Source organism: Rhinatrema bivittatum, chromosome 1, assembly GCF_901001135.1.
Source record: "Rhinatrema bivittatum chromosome 1, aRhiBiv1.1, whole genome shotgun sequence".
In the NCBI taxonomy this organism is placed as follows: domain Eukaryota; kingdom Metazoa; phylum Chordata; class Amphibia; order Gymnophiona; family Rhinatrematidae; genus Rhinatrema; species Rhinatrema bivittatum.
This window is the reverse complement of record NC_042615.1, coordinates 495,579,424-495,595,572: the sequence shown is the minus strand read 5'-3', so window position 1 is coordinate 495,595,572 and position 16,149 is coordinate 495,579,424. Positions and strand designations below refer to the sequence as shown.

General features: G+C 40.3%; 1 protein-coding gene across 5 annotated transcripts in view; it reads right to left on the bottom strand.

Moving 5' to 3' along the window:
* ADAMTSL1 (ADAMTS like 1) overlaps positions 1–16,149 on the bottom strand; it is a 1,467,826-nt gene that overhangs the window by 290,410 nt on the left and 1,161,267 nt on the right. For all 5 annotated transcript variants that reach the window (XM_029608733.1, XM_029608741.1, XM_029608751.1 and 2 more), the window contains one exon: positions 11,121–11,205. In XM_029608733.1, the coding sequence (XP_029464593.1) occupies positions 11,121–11,205 (85 nt within the window). The remainder of the gene's footprint in view (positions 1–11,120; positions 11,206–16,149) is intronic.

Below are 16,149 nucleotides of genomic sequence, written 5' to 3'. Positions count from 1 at the left end.
TTTCTCCCATTCTTAGATGGCAAGTCCACAAATTGAGTGAATGGTGCTCATTTTGAATTTGTTATAAAGCTGATAATGCTCCATTTTCATGTTAATTATGGTAATTCCAGGAAAGGGAATCAATCAATAATATTTCTAGGTTCTGGAAATAGGAAATGGATTTCCAATGCCTTTCTATTATATTTTCCACTTTCTGGTGCTTTGAAGTTCTGCTGGAGGTTAAGCAGCCACTTTTCTACTCTGATTTCAGATCATTTATTTTACCATCACTGCAGTTTTATTGCTCAAGATGAGTCCTGCATCTAAGACTTTAGCACAGTCTGGTTTATTTGCTTTAAAAAGAAAAAAATGTATTCAACACACTCTTTTTTTTTGTGGAATGCAAGACCTGGTGCAAGTAGTTAGTGTGGTGGGGCCAAATTGACAAAATCACTGAAGGAAGGACATTTACTGCAGTAGCATCTAATTTTGAAAAAAGGAGACAATGATAGAATGTCAGAAATTAGGAAATAAAAACTAAATGGAGTAGTTGCAAAGGTTTGTGTACGATAGGGGCATTGTTTAAAAATACCATCCTGGAAACACAAATAAGATGTATCCCATTCATTACAAAAAGGTCTACGGAAAAGCAAATGACTGTCAGGATGGTTTAACAATGAGGTAAAGGAGGCAGTTAAAGCCATAAGGGCATCTTTCTAAAAATGGAAAGCAGACCCAAATGGAAAAAATAGGCAAGAGCATAAAAACTGGCAAGTTAGATGTAAAACAGAAGCAAGACAGTCCAACAGAGAATTTGAGAAAAACTTGTCATAGAGGCAAAAACTACTAATAATAGAAACATGACTGCAGAAAAAAGACCACATGGCCTATCTAGTCTGCCCATCTGCCCAACTAATTTAGCTTTACAATTCTCATCACGCCCTCAGAGAAGCAAAACGGCTGAGAAGGAGTCAGCTGGGCAGCTAGATGACAGAGGGCTAAAAGAACAGCATATATTGGTGTCAGAAGAGTCAGTGAGGAGCCACTGTGAGGGTGGATCAAGGGTTAGCTGGCATGAATGGAAATCTGGATCATATAGATAAGAGCATTTATTCTAACTTCTCAATTGTACAGACAGAAAACCTTAAGAAGAAGGCCTAGGAGCTGCACCGCCCGGAGGGGGGAATGATTGGAGCAGCCGTGTGCCAGGCAGGAGAGGCCAGAGGAAAGTTCATGCAACACCCATCTGGGAGGTGTCAATACAGTCTTTGGTGCTTCTATCACATGCCCCATTATTGCCCTGCCAGCCAACAGAACCCTGTCACAGTCGACAGCTTGAAGTATTCCTCCTGCACATCCTTCTAGAGCCCATAGTTGTCCATCCAGCAAAATGATGGCCAAAGTACAACCCAAGGGTCATGGCCAGCCACGCCACTGGCACTGCGTTTACAACACTCACAAATCAACTTATAGGGTGGGTGTTCATATCAACCTTAAATATGTTTACCATTGAATTTCTATGCCTCCCTTCCAACAAGCTCCCTTTGCCTTCCCTCCAAGGCAGCCCTGCTTGCCAAGCACAGACCTCTGGGACAGCGATGGACTGGTGAGCAGGATACCTTGTGCTCAGGAGCCAGACAAGGTGAGCAGTCGTTGTTAGAAAGACTTTGAGATACTTCCATATATAGGGCAGGTTAGAAACTTTATAATATGTCCTATATGCAAGTATCTCAAGGTCTTCCTTACAAAGACTGCTCACCTTGTCTTGCTTCCGAGCATGAGGTGTCCTGCTCACCAGCCCCTCACACAGCAGCCTCTGATGTGGTGCTCAGGAACACTTTAAAAATGTACGTAAAGTTTATGGTCCTCCAGTCATGGGTAGCAGTTTGCTCCCAGCTCTTTCTGTTCATGCTGTTGGTTTTCTTAAAAAAGGGGCATTATGGAAACAGACTGAGAAGTCATTCAATAGCTGTAGGCCGGTGATGCGACCCATTTTACAGTTCTCCATGCTTGTGAGGGAGGTCCAGTGGGTGAGAGGAGCAAAGGCCAACAGAAAGAGTCAGTTGTAACAGTTTGTGAACTTTATCTTCTTCCAGCTGATGAGACAACTTTTGACTATCCCAAACCATGCAAATCAAATAATGTGGCTAGCCTCAAAATCGCAAGTGGTTTATTTGAGTTGAAATCAGAAACAACTCAAAAGCTGTAGCTACTTTCCCCTGATAGAATCGGGACACTAACCCATGTCCGATATTCCTGAGGTCATTTGTTAAAGGGGCTGATGGCCTCAAATAACTCCCTCCAAAGGTAGAATAAAAATTCAGGGTCTCCATAGAAGACCCCCCCCCCCCCACACACACACACATCTTTAGCCCCTATGGAAGTGGCCAAAATAAAAAAAAAAAAAGAAAAATAATACAATTTTCACAGGTCTGGGCCAGGCCCACACCCTCAATCCCCACCCCTCCCCTTCAAGTTAAAATTCAGCGCCCCCCCCCCCCCCCGTGGCTAGATCTGCCCACCCAGCAGACCTCCCAGCACTTACATTTGAAGTCCTGGTAGTGTAATGGACTCCTGGAACAACTCCGGGCTTCAGGCCCAATGGCAGCTATTTTTCGAAATGGTACCGGTTGCCTCTATCACATGATAGGGACAAAGGCCTGGTCCAGCCCGCCGGTGCCATTTTAAAAATGGCTGTTGCCAGGCCTGGAGCCTAAGGGGTGCTCTGGGCCCCCACTATATCACTAGGGCTTCAAATGTAAGTGATGGGGGGGGGGGGTCTGGAGGGAGGGGGATGTGGAGTCAGTTGTCATTTGCTCCTTCTCATTTGTGCCCTTAGTCGGAAAGTGCAGCCAAGTCAGCCTGCTACCCCTTCCAGGGGACTCGCCACCTCCCCCATTTACATCTGAGAAAGAACGTACCAAAACATTTCTTCTGCTGCGTTTTGGTCAACCTTACCTTCTTTGCTTGGGAGTCTGATGCAGTCATAAGTTTGCCTATGTAAGTTAACTTAGTCATCTCCTTTCAATTCCCCCAGAAGAAAAAGTATCCTCAATCCCTCCTTTCCCCCTTCCAATTCTACTTCCTCCTTCAAAACAAGAGGTACAACCCCCCCCTCCCCCCGGGCCAAATCCTTAGTGGTTTTTCCCTGAAACCTCCCTCCCCAGGCGAAGCCAGCAAGATAAGAGTCTCTCGCCTCCTGCTGGCTTAGCTGCATAACAATAGCAGATAGTGCCTTGTCACACTTTGAACTTCATATGCCGCTAAGCCAAGGGTACAGCCAAGTGGAGGGGAAGGGAGGGAATGGAGGATGAAGGTGGGAGATCTGAAATGGGAAGGGGCAACTTGGTTACTTTTCCTTTTTTGGGAAGAGAAAAGAGGGGAGAATCAGAGGTATCGTATTTTTCATTTGGGGGATCAGAAGGAGGAGGAGGACTGAGAATTATTTTCCTTTGGGGGGAATCGGAAGGAGGCAGATGTTCACCTTGGTCAACTGTCCCATTTGTTTTGGCCCAGTTAGCGAGGAGGAACAGGTACAATACAAATAATAATGTGGCCCTTTTTACTTATTTAAACATTCTTCTAGACTGCCAAAGTGGTCTACAGCAAGATAACCGCTAGGTATACAGCAAAAAAGATACCAAAAATATCCCCTAATACAATAGAATAAGCAAACATTAATGAAAGGGAAAAGCAAAGTCTATATGACTTTTAACAACTTTATTATTGCTTTTCAAAACAATTATTGTGAAATATTAAAAAACTGCTTTTTATGTGAATGCCCCTAGACATGCCTACAATGTCATAACTCTTAATCAATTATCATAAAACAAGAATAACAGTGCAATTAAGAATCCTATATAATCATAGCATATCACATGGGTCACATGCAAACATGGCTCACATTCCACCCACATACATCTATAATCACTCTATTGCACACATCATCACTGATACAAAAATAGAACATTTCTATACAAAAATATTCACAATTGTACTGCTATTCTTGTTTCTTTGGTAAAGCAGATGGGTTACAATTCTAATCTAATTCATGGAGATCAACCAGGCCTTGATATGACAACTTCATTACAGCAAGCATGTAACTCATTAGTCTGCTACAAGGCAGCATTTCAAGCACTGTAATAAGGCACCCGTTTAAGTGTTCTGGGGATTTTATTCAAATGAAAGCCACTCACAATGTGCATTAATCACAGTTTTAGCACAAGAAAACTGCTCGACAAGCTCCATATTTAATCACAGTGCTTCTAAAATCACAAGAGAAATTCTGAGTACCATATAACTTCCTATCCTATGGTTATTCGACTGGGTTCCATTTGACTGCATCATTCGCATTGCTGCATTACACCATCTATAATTCCAGAATTATAACCTCACACCTATAATCCTTATCCAATAAAAGTATCATGTGCACTACATCAAGGAAAAAGCATTGCCAGCATGCGCAAAATTTTGGATTTAATATAAACTCGTGTGGCTGCTATATTAGTCATGGTAGATATGAAGAAAATAAAGGAAAATAAATACATTGTAAGTGAGACCTTTCTATGGCATCATCTTAATGCTATTTGTGACTAGCTTTCATGAACTACACTCCCTTCACACATACTGCTTGATTGCTTGCCTTTATTCTTATGTATGAGTTTTTATAGGAAGAATACTACAAGAAGCAACATCATTCAGATTTTCCATTAAATTTACGTCTCTATTATCTGCCACTTGCTTTACAACTCAAACTTCAGTACTGCTTCTATCTTTGTCTCTAAATAATGTTTGCTCTTGACTATTGTCAGCCTTGGACTTCTTGGTTGTTTTTTTACCTTTTCTGCTTAATAGTTTACTTCATTACCCATGCTGGCCTCCTCTCTCTGCCATGTAGACGTTTGCTCAAGACACTATGAATGGGGGTTAGGGGGAGGCTGGACCAACCCACTATTTTTTGAGCAGGTTTTAAGGGTTAGATTACCTTCACAGCTAGGCATTGCTCATTTGTCTGTTCCTATCAGATTCTAGATCATACTGTTGGGTACACCGTGCCACCAATTTTCAAAAATGGAAGCCAGATAAGGTATCAGGGACATTCCTCAGGATAAACAACCACTGAATATCTCAAACACAACTATCCGGGCATAAAAAGTCAGACAACTTTGAAACTAACCAGCTACGTTTGAATATCGCTGGTTAAGTTTGAACGTTTTCTGTGGACATGTTCCAGGGCAACTTTACCTTAACTGGCAATAGTCAGCACTATTCCACAATTTAAAAAAATACCTAGCAAGCCTAGTGGTCCGATCTCCCACTCCCACTCCAGCGAAACAAATGTTGGCCATTGCACCCAATCCCCTCTGTCCCCCAAGACCCCCTATAGGCCTGAAAAAGCCTCCCTTCCTTCCCCTCCAAATTCACTAAATAGAATTTGAAGGAAAGCCCCCTTCTTTAAGCTCACTCTTCCCTTTCGACCATTATGTAAACTCAAACCTTCCTGCCCCATCCAGCATCCCCCAAATTTCTTACCACTGCTGGGAGCTCTGTACATGCGTTCAGCTCCTGGCATGTCCAGTGTTGCTTTCATAGCAGCACCGGTAGCATATGCTACCAGCCTTTCAGTCAGAGTATGATTCTGACAGGAACAAGAGAGACTTCAGCAATGGCAAAAGAGACTTCTACAAGGGGCGTGAATAATGTTCAGAAGGAACCTGGACAGATGGTGTTGAAGTCAAAAGATTTTATTGTATCTCTCTGTTCAATTCAATGTAAAAAGTCCTGTACTTATTCTTTTACTAAATACTATTCCTTATATAAAACCAGATGTAATAGTTGTTTGAAAACTTGATCCCTGCACTAGGTAAAATACTGAAGTATTAAGCAATCCTTAGATAGGCATAATACCACTATGCCAAGGTTGAAGAATTAATTATGTGTGGTAGAAAACAGATATAATGTTGAGACATCCTTGTTTGTGACTAAAAGCTTGCTGCACTTATATGTAATTGTGATGAAGGCCTGGGTAATACTGACCTGTTAATTTAGTCATGATTTGGAATGAGATGAGGAAATGAAATGTAAGAAATGAAATTATGATTAGTTCATCTAAAAGCGTTATCTTTATCTTGTACTTAAATGTATTAATTGCCTAAAAAAAAATCTAGGCGATGTTCAGCATAAACATATATAAAATAATAAATATACACTACATACATGCATCAGTAAATATACTTGAAGATGGACTGACAGTAGCCAAATCAGAAGATGTTTGCAATGGTGCCATAGTTTAGTAAAAAGCCCGCCGTGTTTTTAATAGGGATTTGAAAGTTTTTAAACTGTCTGCTAAACACAGTTCCACTGGAAAAGTGTTTCACAAATTAAGTGCCGTGACAGAAAAAGCACTCTCCCTGGTTATACACAGCCTGTATGGGATGGAGAAGGCACATCAAGAAGGCCTCTTTGAGAAGAGCGAAGTAGTTGGGTGGGGCAGAATAGATGTAATAAAGCATTGCCTCACGAAGAAACCAAGTTAGAAATCAATTTATAAGTAATGACTGTGATTTTGTACTTACTATGTTCACTGATGGGTAACCAATGTAAATCCATCAGGATGGGAGTGATATGATATTAATGTTTTTTTAACAATGATTTTGTTATATGCATTAGTTTTTCAGAAGTACCTTGAGTGTACTTCTCGTGTAATATTACATTGAATAAAAATAGATATTTATACTGTTTTAATGACTTGTCTATTTCTATTTTTGGGGTACAAGAGGAGGAGAAGTCCATTACCTGCTATTAATCAAGTTGACTTAGGGAATAGCCACTGCTATTAATCGCATCAGTAGCATGGGATCTTCTTAGTGTTTGGGTAATTGCCAGGTTCTTGTGGCCTGGTTTGGCCTCTGTTGGAAACAGGATGCTGGGCTTGATGGACCCTTGGTCTGACCCAGTATGGCATGTTCTTATGTTCTTAAAATGTGTTTCATGTCATTGTGCTGGAATATATTGCGTTAGCTAGTACTGAATTGTTTTGAAGTGCTAGGGCCTCCATACCGCCCTAGGGGATAGATTAAAAAAAAAAGAAAACGCATACATGTCCATGTGCGCGTGGTTCTCGCAAATGGACGAGGGTATTTTATAACATTCGAGGGTATTTTATAACATGTGGTTTTAATATCCGCGTGCGCATGTGTGGGCGGGTGGGCTCTTCTGCACTCAGGGAGGGGATTTTTGAAATTGCCCACAGTGATGCAATTTGCCTTTTTCTCAGTTCCCTCCCAGTCCACTCCAATTAAGGAGCGGCCTGGGAGGGAACTTCCCTGTACCCCTACCTGGCCTTCCTACCTTTTTCTCTCTCCTCCCCGACCTCTAACCCCTCCCCCCCCAACTATTAGTTATTGTTTTGTTTTAAAACTTATTTCAACTTCTGAGTTGAACTAACTTCTGCGCGCCGGACTGCCCCCCCATCCCGCCCCTCCATGCTCAGACCACACACCCCCCCCCCAGCCTGCCCCTTTCCGATGGCCTGGCACTTCTGCGTGTACCGAGGGTTACGCGCATGGCCGGGCCCCTTCGAAAATGCGTTCGGCAGGCACAGGGCCCGGCTACGTGCCTAACCCCCGGTATTTGCGTGCACGGGCTATTGAAAATTCGGCTGTATATGTGTACTCACTTGCTTCCTGTTGCTGTGTGAGTTGAGTTGATGGTTGCTAACAGCTCCGGGTTTACCTTACTAAAAGCAGTGCTATTTTACAGCTCTTGCAAATAAGAAACATCTCTGGCTTCTTTGCTTTTCTTTAGAAGGTATTCTCTTAACTGAACTAACTCTGTTGTGTCACAAATCTCTAACACAAATAACTTTGACCTCTCAAAAGCAGGTGACAATAGACTCATGTCTATGAACTTGCTGACGAGTAGAGCATCCCTCTGGACAGCGAACTCTGACCAATCATGGATGCTTGAAAACAAGCCCCAATCCTTGCAATACTATCCTCCTTGAAGGCATAAAATGGCAAAACCAGAACTATGAGACGCAGATTGTGAACAGGACAACACCAGACATTGACAGCTGAGGACATCAGAGAGAGGGGACCAGAAGACTTCTGCTGAGGATTTGGTTGGCCAGGAAGCCACCTGAGCAGCTGAAGTTTGGTGAGATTGGACCTAGAGGAATTAAGTATTTTTGTTTAGAAATATGAAGCTAGACACTACTGGGGTGATATCAAAAGCCTTATAATCCTGTTTAGCAATGAAGTAAAACCTTCACATGACTCCACTCTTGTTTCCTCATTATTATACCCTGTAGAGGGATCCAAGGCTGGGCTATGCCTGCTTGAAGCTCACTTTACACTTTTTCAAAGCACTCTGTGAGTTTCCCCCAAATGAAAACTTCTAAAATGAGCTCAGAAATAAGAATCGATGTACCTGTTTCTTATGTCTGCGACTGATCAGAATAAACTCTAGTTATAAACTCATATCACAGCTGCAGGCCTAATATTTTGGCAATTGTTATTATTATCATTGTATTTCTGTAGCGCTTAATCCCAGTTTTGATACCGTATACAAAGTAGAATTTAATCTGGATTTCATCCCAACAGCTCTTGCTCAGATGCCCATCCCCTTTGCTGATTTCTGCCTCTATAATGGTACTTAACAATTATAAAATAGCCATATAGATTAGGAAATAAAATAATTGCCAAATGGTTAGACCTCATATGAATTCGGGTAATCAAAGTCACTTATACGTACTTTTTTGTGACTAAATCAATGTCACCACAAGTGAATTAATACCCCTGATATTTTTCTAATCATCAGACTTTTTTGAAAACATTTTTTTTCTTTTTATATATACTTTTCTTTTCTTTTGTGTTATTATCTTTAAGAAACAGTAAAGACACTTATCTTGAATCAATTTTTCCCAATAGGCGCAAGATTATCATGCCCAGAAAAACACCCATTTTAAGATGCCTTGCCTGACATGGCTCGTGTTTTGAAGAGGATAACCTTCCTCAGGGGCGTGTTATCGGCATGTCTCATTCACTGCAAAATGAAAACTTTACCAGAAAAGAAATATCCATATTGAGAAAAAATAAACCTTCAATATTAAACATTATTAACATATGTGTCTTGATTCAACAATCTTGTTTCGCATTGCGGGGTTAAGGGAGATGACTACAGCATTTTTCCTTCGTGATCCGCCATTTTGTTATATCTATTTAAACTTTTTGTTTGAATAGAAACAGACCAATGAAAAACAAGCAAATTTAAAACAAACCAATCAGCATTATCTGAATAGAAAATGACAGAAGATTTTCCGAGTTAAAGGAGAGACATCCATTCTATATTATAATTCATACCTCGGGAGAAGTTAGAGGAAAGTTGAAAAATCCAACACTGTTTCTTGTAATTCAACAAAGTTTCAATGTCCCCTCCTTTATCTGAGGGGGTGACTACATCCAATATGGTCCAGTGTAACTGAGCAAATGTATGTTTGTATTGTAAAAATACTTAACAATAAGCACATCAAGGTTACTTGTGTTTAATCTACTGTGGTGCTCCCGTAAAAGTATTTTAATGGTTCATGGTGTACGACCCACATAAACTTGTGGACAAGTGAATTGTAACACATAAATCTCATGTGGCAAATTACAATTGTTATTTTGGTGTAACATGTTTTAGACATGTTAGACCTTCCGGTGTCATATTACACATTTCACACACTCCGCATGAGGTATGCCCTTTATAATAAGATGTATGAGTTGAATTAATCACTATAAGTAAAGTCTAGCAGATGATATTAAAATATCCAGAAAAGGGATCTGGAAAAAACTGGAACTCATAGTAAATTTCAAATGAGGACTGAGAGTGTTCATCCAATCAAAAAATTATTTCAGCATGTCTTCTGTGGAATCCCAAAGGAAAAACAGATCATCGATATAGCTCACCCAAAAGGGAATATGAGAAAAAAATGAACTATTATATATGTGTGTTTGCTCAAAGATATCCATTATGAGATTGGCTATTGATGGTGCTGCTGATGAACCCATGGCAATGCCATGAGTTCGAATGTAAAAGTCTCCTTTAAACCTAAAAAATTATTCCTTAACTCCCGCAATCCGAAACAAGATTGTTGAATCAAGACACGTACATTAATAATGTTTAATACTGAAGGTTTATTTTTTTCTCAATATGGACATTTCTTTTCTGATAAAGTTTTCATTTTTGCAGTGAATGAGACATGTCGATAATATGCCCCTGAGGAAGGATGTCCTCTTTGAAACATGAGCTGTGTCAGGCAAGGCAGCTTAAAACGGATGTTTTTCTGGGCCTAATAATCTTGCGTCTTTTGTGAAAAATTGATTCAAGATAAGTGCCTTTATTGTTTCTTAAAGATAATAACACAAAAGAAAAGTAAAGTATATATAAAAAGAAAAAAATGTTTTAAAAAAAAGACCTATGATTAGAAAAATATCACGGGTATTAGTTCACTTGTGGTGACATTGATTATAAGTGACTGATTACCCGAATTCATATGAGGTCTAGCCATTTGGCAATTAATTATTTTCTGATCTATATGGCTATAATTGTAAGTTTATAACTGCCATATAATTTCCAGTTTGGCTCAGAGGGTAGTTTCCAATTCATGGGCACTTCTATAATGAGGCAGAGTGAGGCGGCCACTTCAGGCAGCAGAATTTTGAGGCATCAAAAAATGCCCCACTCAGAACGCCACTGTGATGTCCGCCTTACCCTGACTGCCCCTCCCGCGGCTGCTGACCCAGGCCGGCAGCGGCAGAAAAGAGGAGGGTGGCTGCCACAGGCCGTCGCCGCCGGAGGCCAGACCGGCAGCGAGGAGGAGAAGAGACACCGATGCCGCCGGAGGCCAGGCCGGCAACGTGGAGGAGGAATGCTGCTGCCATCAGAGGCCAGGCCAGCTTGCCGACAGCAGGTGAAGGGAGGAGGGGCGGGGGGCAGAGCGAGAGGGGGTGGAGCGAGAGGGGGTAGGGTGAAAGAGCACCATCTCATCCCTTGCCTCAGGCGGCAGATTTCCCTGAGCTGCCCCTGTTCCAATTACAGCAGTTTTTTGGTGTTCTCCCTCTTTTAGAGTATAAGCTCAATAATGCTTCATGACTTACGATGGCTCCTCAGACACAGCAGCTATGTCTTCCAGCTCTTGGGCCTGCTTGTACCATGGCAGTTTGGCTTCCACAGGGAGTTTCTCTGCAAATCATGCAAAAACCAATACAAATGAATACCTATATGTACACATATATACATATGCAATGATGTTTGATTTGTGTGCAGACAAATGTATATTTACATCTTCATATCTGTAAAATATGTTTGCACCTAATGCTAGGTGAAAGTTATGGAGGAAGATAGGAGTATATTTACCTATTACAATACAGATATTATTTAACAAAATACATAACTAAGCAGCTACAAGCCTGATTTTGTGTGCTCATTGCCTCTTTAGCTCTGAACAGTCACCATAACAATTACCAAGGACATCCTGAAGGCTTACGTTCATTAACTCTAATTATAAGGGGAAGGGGGGATTTAGTTCTTATACTTATCTTTTATTTTTTGGGATACATGTTTCAGTCAGGATCTCAGATAAAATAGACAAAAACAATAAGGATATTTGCCAAAATAACTTTCTGCTAAATACTGCATTTTAATTTCTTACAGTGAGGCCTATCTGCAGTGACCTCAGCATACAATATCGCAGCTTCCAAAATGTACTTACAATTATATTATTCATATGCTTCAGATGGAGACCGAAAGGAAATCAGTCTCTTGATGCAGGGACCTCTACAGTTGAGTGTCAACACTTTGCAATCAAACAAGAAACAGGCAGATTTCTGCCGAGTTTGTTTGATGGATTTTTCAAATTTCACCTTGAACTGCTAGTGAAATCTGGCAAATTTCCCTGGCTGAGCCAAGTGAAATTAACAGGACATTCAGAAAATCTGCTTCAGATATTGAGAGAACCCAAAAGCATATCTAACAATCCAGCAAAATCCAGTTAGGAATTGTAGAAAACATGAAATGGATTTTTGATTCTGCTCTGGACTTTTCATTTTTTCTTTCAAAAACAAAAAAGCTGAATAATTCAATGAAACGTCTAAAGTTTTCCAGGTTTGTCGAATCTATTTTGATGACGTATGCACATATTTCTAGTGAACGCCTAAACAGAAGTGTCTGTTTTGTGGCATAAAGTTTAGTCTATAAACAGTTCAAAACATGTAAGATTTTGCTTCTTTGGTGTGCATACGGAATGGGCAAGGAAGTCAAGCTAAAATGCTTATAAAATGATAACTGCAAATCATTTTTTATATTCAGGTTTGTTCCTGGGAGCCTCAATGTTAGGATGCATGGGTTAGGCTGGTCCCTAGTTCTCCTGGACAGACTCTGACCATTTTCACCGCTTCTTGTTTTCCAACTCCTATTGCTACGAGTTCAGGTCATCCTGACTTTCCAATTGACGTGTATTGCATCAGAATGCAGAGATACAACTTACAACTCTGTACTACATGACTTGTGTATATGGACCCATCTACTCACACATAGCTACAGTTATAGGCACAGTACATTAAGAAAGATATAAAGAGCAAAACTAGATACACTGGAGATAAACACTATATTATGTACTCAATTTTCAATAGCCTGTGTAAGAAATCAAATGCATGCAGATGTGGGCTCATAGAGGTTTATGCTAGTATTTTATAAACTGTGTGGCAGGAATTGCATAGTTTATAAAATACCTTATGTTTCTGCCCCGAAAATACTCGCATCTATTTGTAATGCAGGTTAATGCATATTTTCTCTACCCGTTTAATAAAATTACATGCATATTTACATAATTTTAAAGTGCACATAAATGAGTAATATGCTGAGGAATCCTTTTATATGTCAGGGTCTACACAGCTGAAGAGGCTGCGAGAGATAGCCATCCGGAGCAGATCACGATAGCACAGATTCAGATAAGTGTCACCCCTGAAGCTGTATGTTCACGAAACATCAGTACAATGTCAGGATTGTATATTTCTTCGTCATTCAAGAAGTACACAATTGGAGATTTTTGTTCTATTGAAATTTTCAATTGCAAGACTATTGTAGACTTAAAAATGTTTTAGGTTTTTTCTTTACTTAATGTGTCACAGTTATTGCAGTTTGAATTTGTATCACTAGGAAATTGAGGTGAATGATTAAGTAGATTGGGTGACCAATCTTATATTGCCACCATCAGGCAAGATCATGTTTTCATGTTACGTCTACTGCTAGACCTGTCTCGTTCAAATTTTAAGAAAACACAATTTTTTTCGTTTCTCTTGTTTTTGTGATTTATTTTATATAGAATGAGCATACTCCACTGCTGTAAATACTTAATTGTGTGCTTACTTGTAGTTGAAATCATCAGTTCACAGAGACCTCTAAAGCTCACCCTGATCCCTGACCCCTCACCACTTAACCCAAACCTTGCACCCAAAAATTGCAGACAAAAGACAAGTGCAATTTCATTTCTGCAACTTTATTATCAGGTGTAAAACTGTATGGGCAAGTTTAGTAATCCATGTGTGTGTATCACTTAGAAAATAGCAACTTGTGTACATACTTCTGAACGCTGCCCTGGAATGCTCTTAATCTTCCCCTTTTCTCCCTGTTAACATTTACACTTGATGCCGCAAGTATACACATACTTGCAATGTTCCTAAATAGCATATAAATGTGTCCATGCTACTTGCATGCACATATGCCGATTTCACATGTAGAAACCTTTTGAATATTAACCCTATATGCAGAGCAATTCGAATATTTCTATTTTTGTGTAGGTATAAAGAAATTCTGAAGAACTCTGCTAATCTGTTTTGGTTTTTTTTTAATTTCAAGTTACATAAGAACATAAGAAATTGCCATGCTGGGTCAGACCAAGGGTCCATCAAGCCCAGCATCCTGTTTCCAACAGAGGCCAAAACCAGGCCACAAGGACCTGGCAATTACCCAAACACTAAGAAGAACCCATGCTACTGATGCAATTAATAGCAGTGGCTATTCCCTAAGTATAATTGATTAATAGCCATTAATGGACTTCTCCTCCAAGAACTTATCCAAACCTTTTTTGAACCCATCTACACTAACTGCACTAACCACCCTCTGGCAACAAATTCCAGAGATTTATTGTGTGTTGAGTGAAAAAGAATTTTCTCCGATTAGTCTTAAATGTGCTACTTGCTAACTTCATGGAATGCCCCCTAGTCCTTCTATTATTCGAAAGTGTAAATAACACATCTACTCATTCAAGACCTCTCATGATCTTAAAGACCTCTATCATACCCGCCCCCCTCAGACCTCTCATGATCTTAAAGACCTTATCATATCCCCCCATCATCTCTTCTCCAAGCTGAACAGCCCTAACCTCTTCAGCCTTTCCTCATAGGGGAGCTGTTCCATCCCCTTTATCATTTTGGTTGCCCTTCTCTGTACCTTCTCCATCGCAACTATATCTTTTTTGAGATGTGGCGACCAGAATTGTACACAGTATTCAAGGTGCAGTCTCACCATGGAGTGATACAGAGGAATTATGACATTTTCCGTTCTATTAACCATTCCCTTCCTAATAATTCCCAACATTCTGTTTGCTTTTTTGACTGCTGCAGCACACTGAGCTGACGATTTTAAAGTATTATCCACTATGATGCCTAGATCTTTTTCCTGGGTGGTAGCTCCTAATATGGAACCTAACATCGTGTAACTACAGTAAGGGTTATTTTTCCCTAAATGCAACACCTTGCACTTGTCCACATTAAATTTCATCTGCCATTTGAATGCCCAATCTTCCAGTCTTTACTTTATAGATTTTCAACAAAGTTGGGAAATCTGTTACCTTCAAAGAAAGTCAGCAGCAAATTTAAGGACAAAAAATCCTAATAAATTAGAGTACAGAGGAATTATAAAGAAATATTTCTGTATGGAGAGAGAAGGGGATGTCTGGAATAATCTACCAGAGAGAACAATGGTAAGAATAAGGTTGAGAGGTTAGCCAAAGAACATTTATACAAAAAGGTGAAAATGGCAAAACTGGTCAACGGCACTGTAGTGGGGGGAAAAAATAATGTGATAGCAAATGCAACAAAAAGGTGTCGGTTGAGAATTTTGTTTAAATTGTCTCAAAGCTTCTTTCCACTAAATCACAGGTTGCAAAAACATGCAGAGGCTGAGATCTTCACTGAAAGAAAAAAAAAAAAGCTTCCACAACAAGCAAAATCCCCAAGGTAAAGTGACCCTGGGGAAATAAAAGCAAAGTCTGAGGTCTGAAGGCTTAAGAAATAGAAACCATAGCAAATATACGGAAAGTGGTTGAGTCTAGCGACTCTTCAATTTCTGTAAAGGCCCATGAAAGGGCTATTCTGTAAATTCGCTGGCGCTGAAACGTAGCACTTCATTTACTATGTTTGCTTTACTGTTTAATCAGTTTTGATGGAAAAGAGGCCGACTGCTACTTCGTTCCCAGGTCTGCATCAATAGTACCAAGTTGTTCAGAAACTTTTTATCCAGCTCATTTGTCTTCGTCTAATGTTAGCATCGTGTAAGAATATTTAGGCAAAGCTTCTTTAAAAGGCAAAGAAGAAAAATGGCAGACAGCTATTTGATCCCGCGGTACTGCACAGTTCGACCTTGGGTGAGCTCCTCAGATGCCGCTGCGCTATCACTTTGTATTGAAAAAAAGCAGGCTGTGGGCTTTGGCCCACAGAGCTTCCTCAAGGCCATTCTGAAGAAGACTGGCCTGCTCACACCATGGAGCATGATTAATGACTATCCCAGCCCTCGCTGTTCTGTCAGCAGCAATCCCCAACAGCAGCACACGTCATCAACTGCCCTCATACAAGTTTGATGATGGCCTGGAGACACTTCGTGTTGCATCTTTGACTCTGCTTTGACCAGCTGAACTGCTAAGGAGAAGAGGAATTTCCTACTGCATGTGTGGGCAATGGGGGAGGAAAGAGAAGGGAGCGAGGAAAACAAAATGCTTCCTTTTATACTTAGCAATGCCACTGGATTCTGAGGTATCGAATGATCTATCTTTCAGTGAGAAGGTATGGTAAATCTAGGCATTTTTCACATCACAGTAATCAAGTGGAAACCTGTGAAAAATAACAGAAA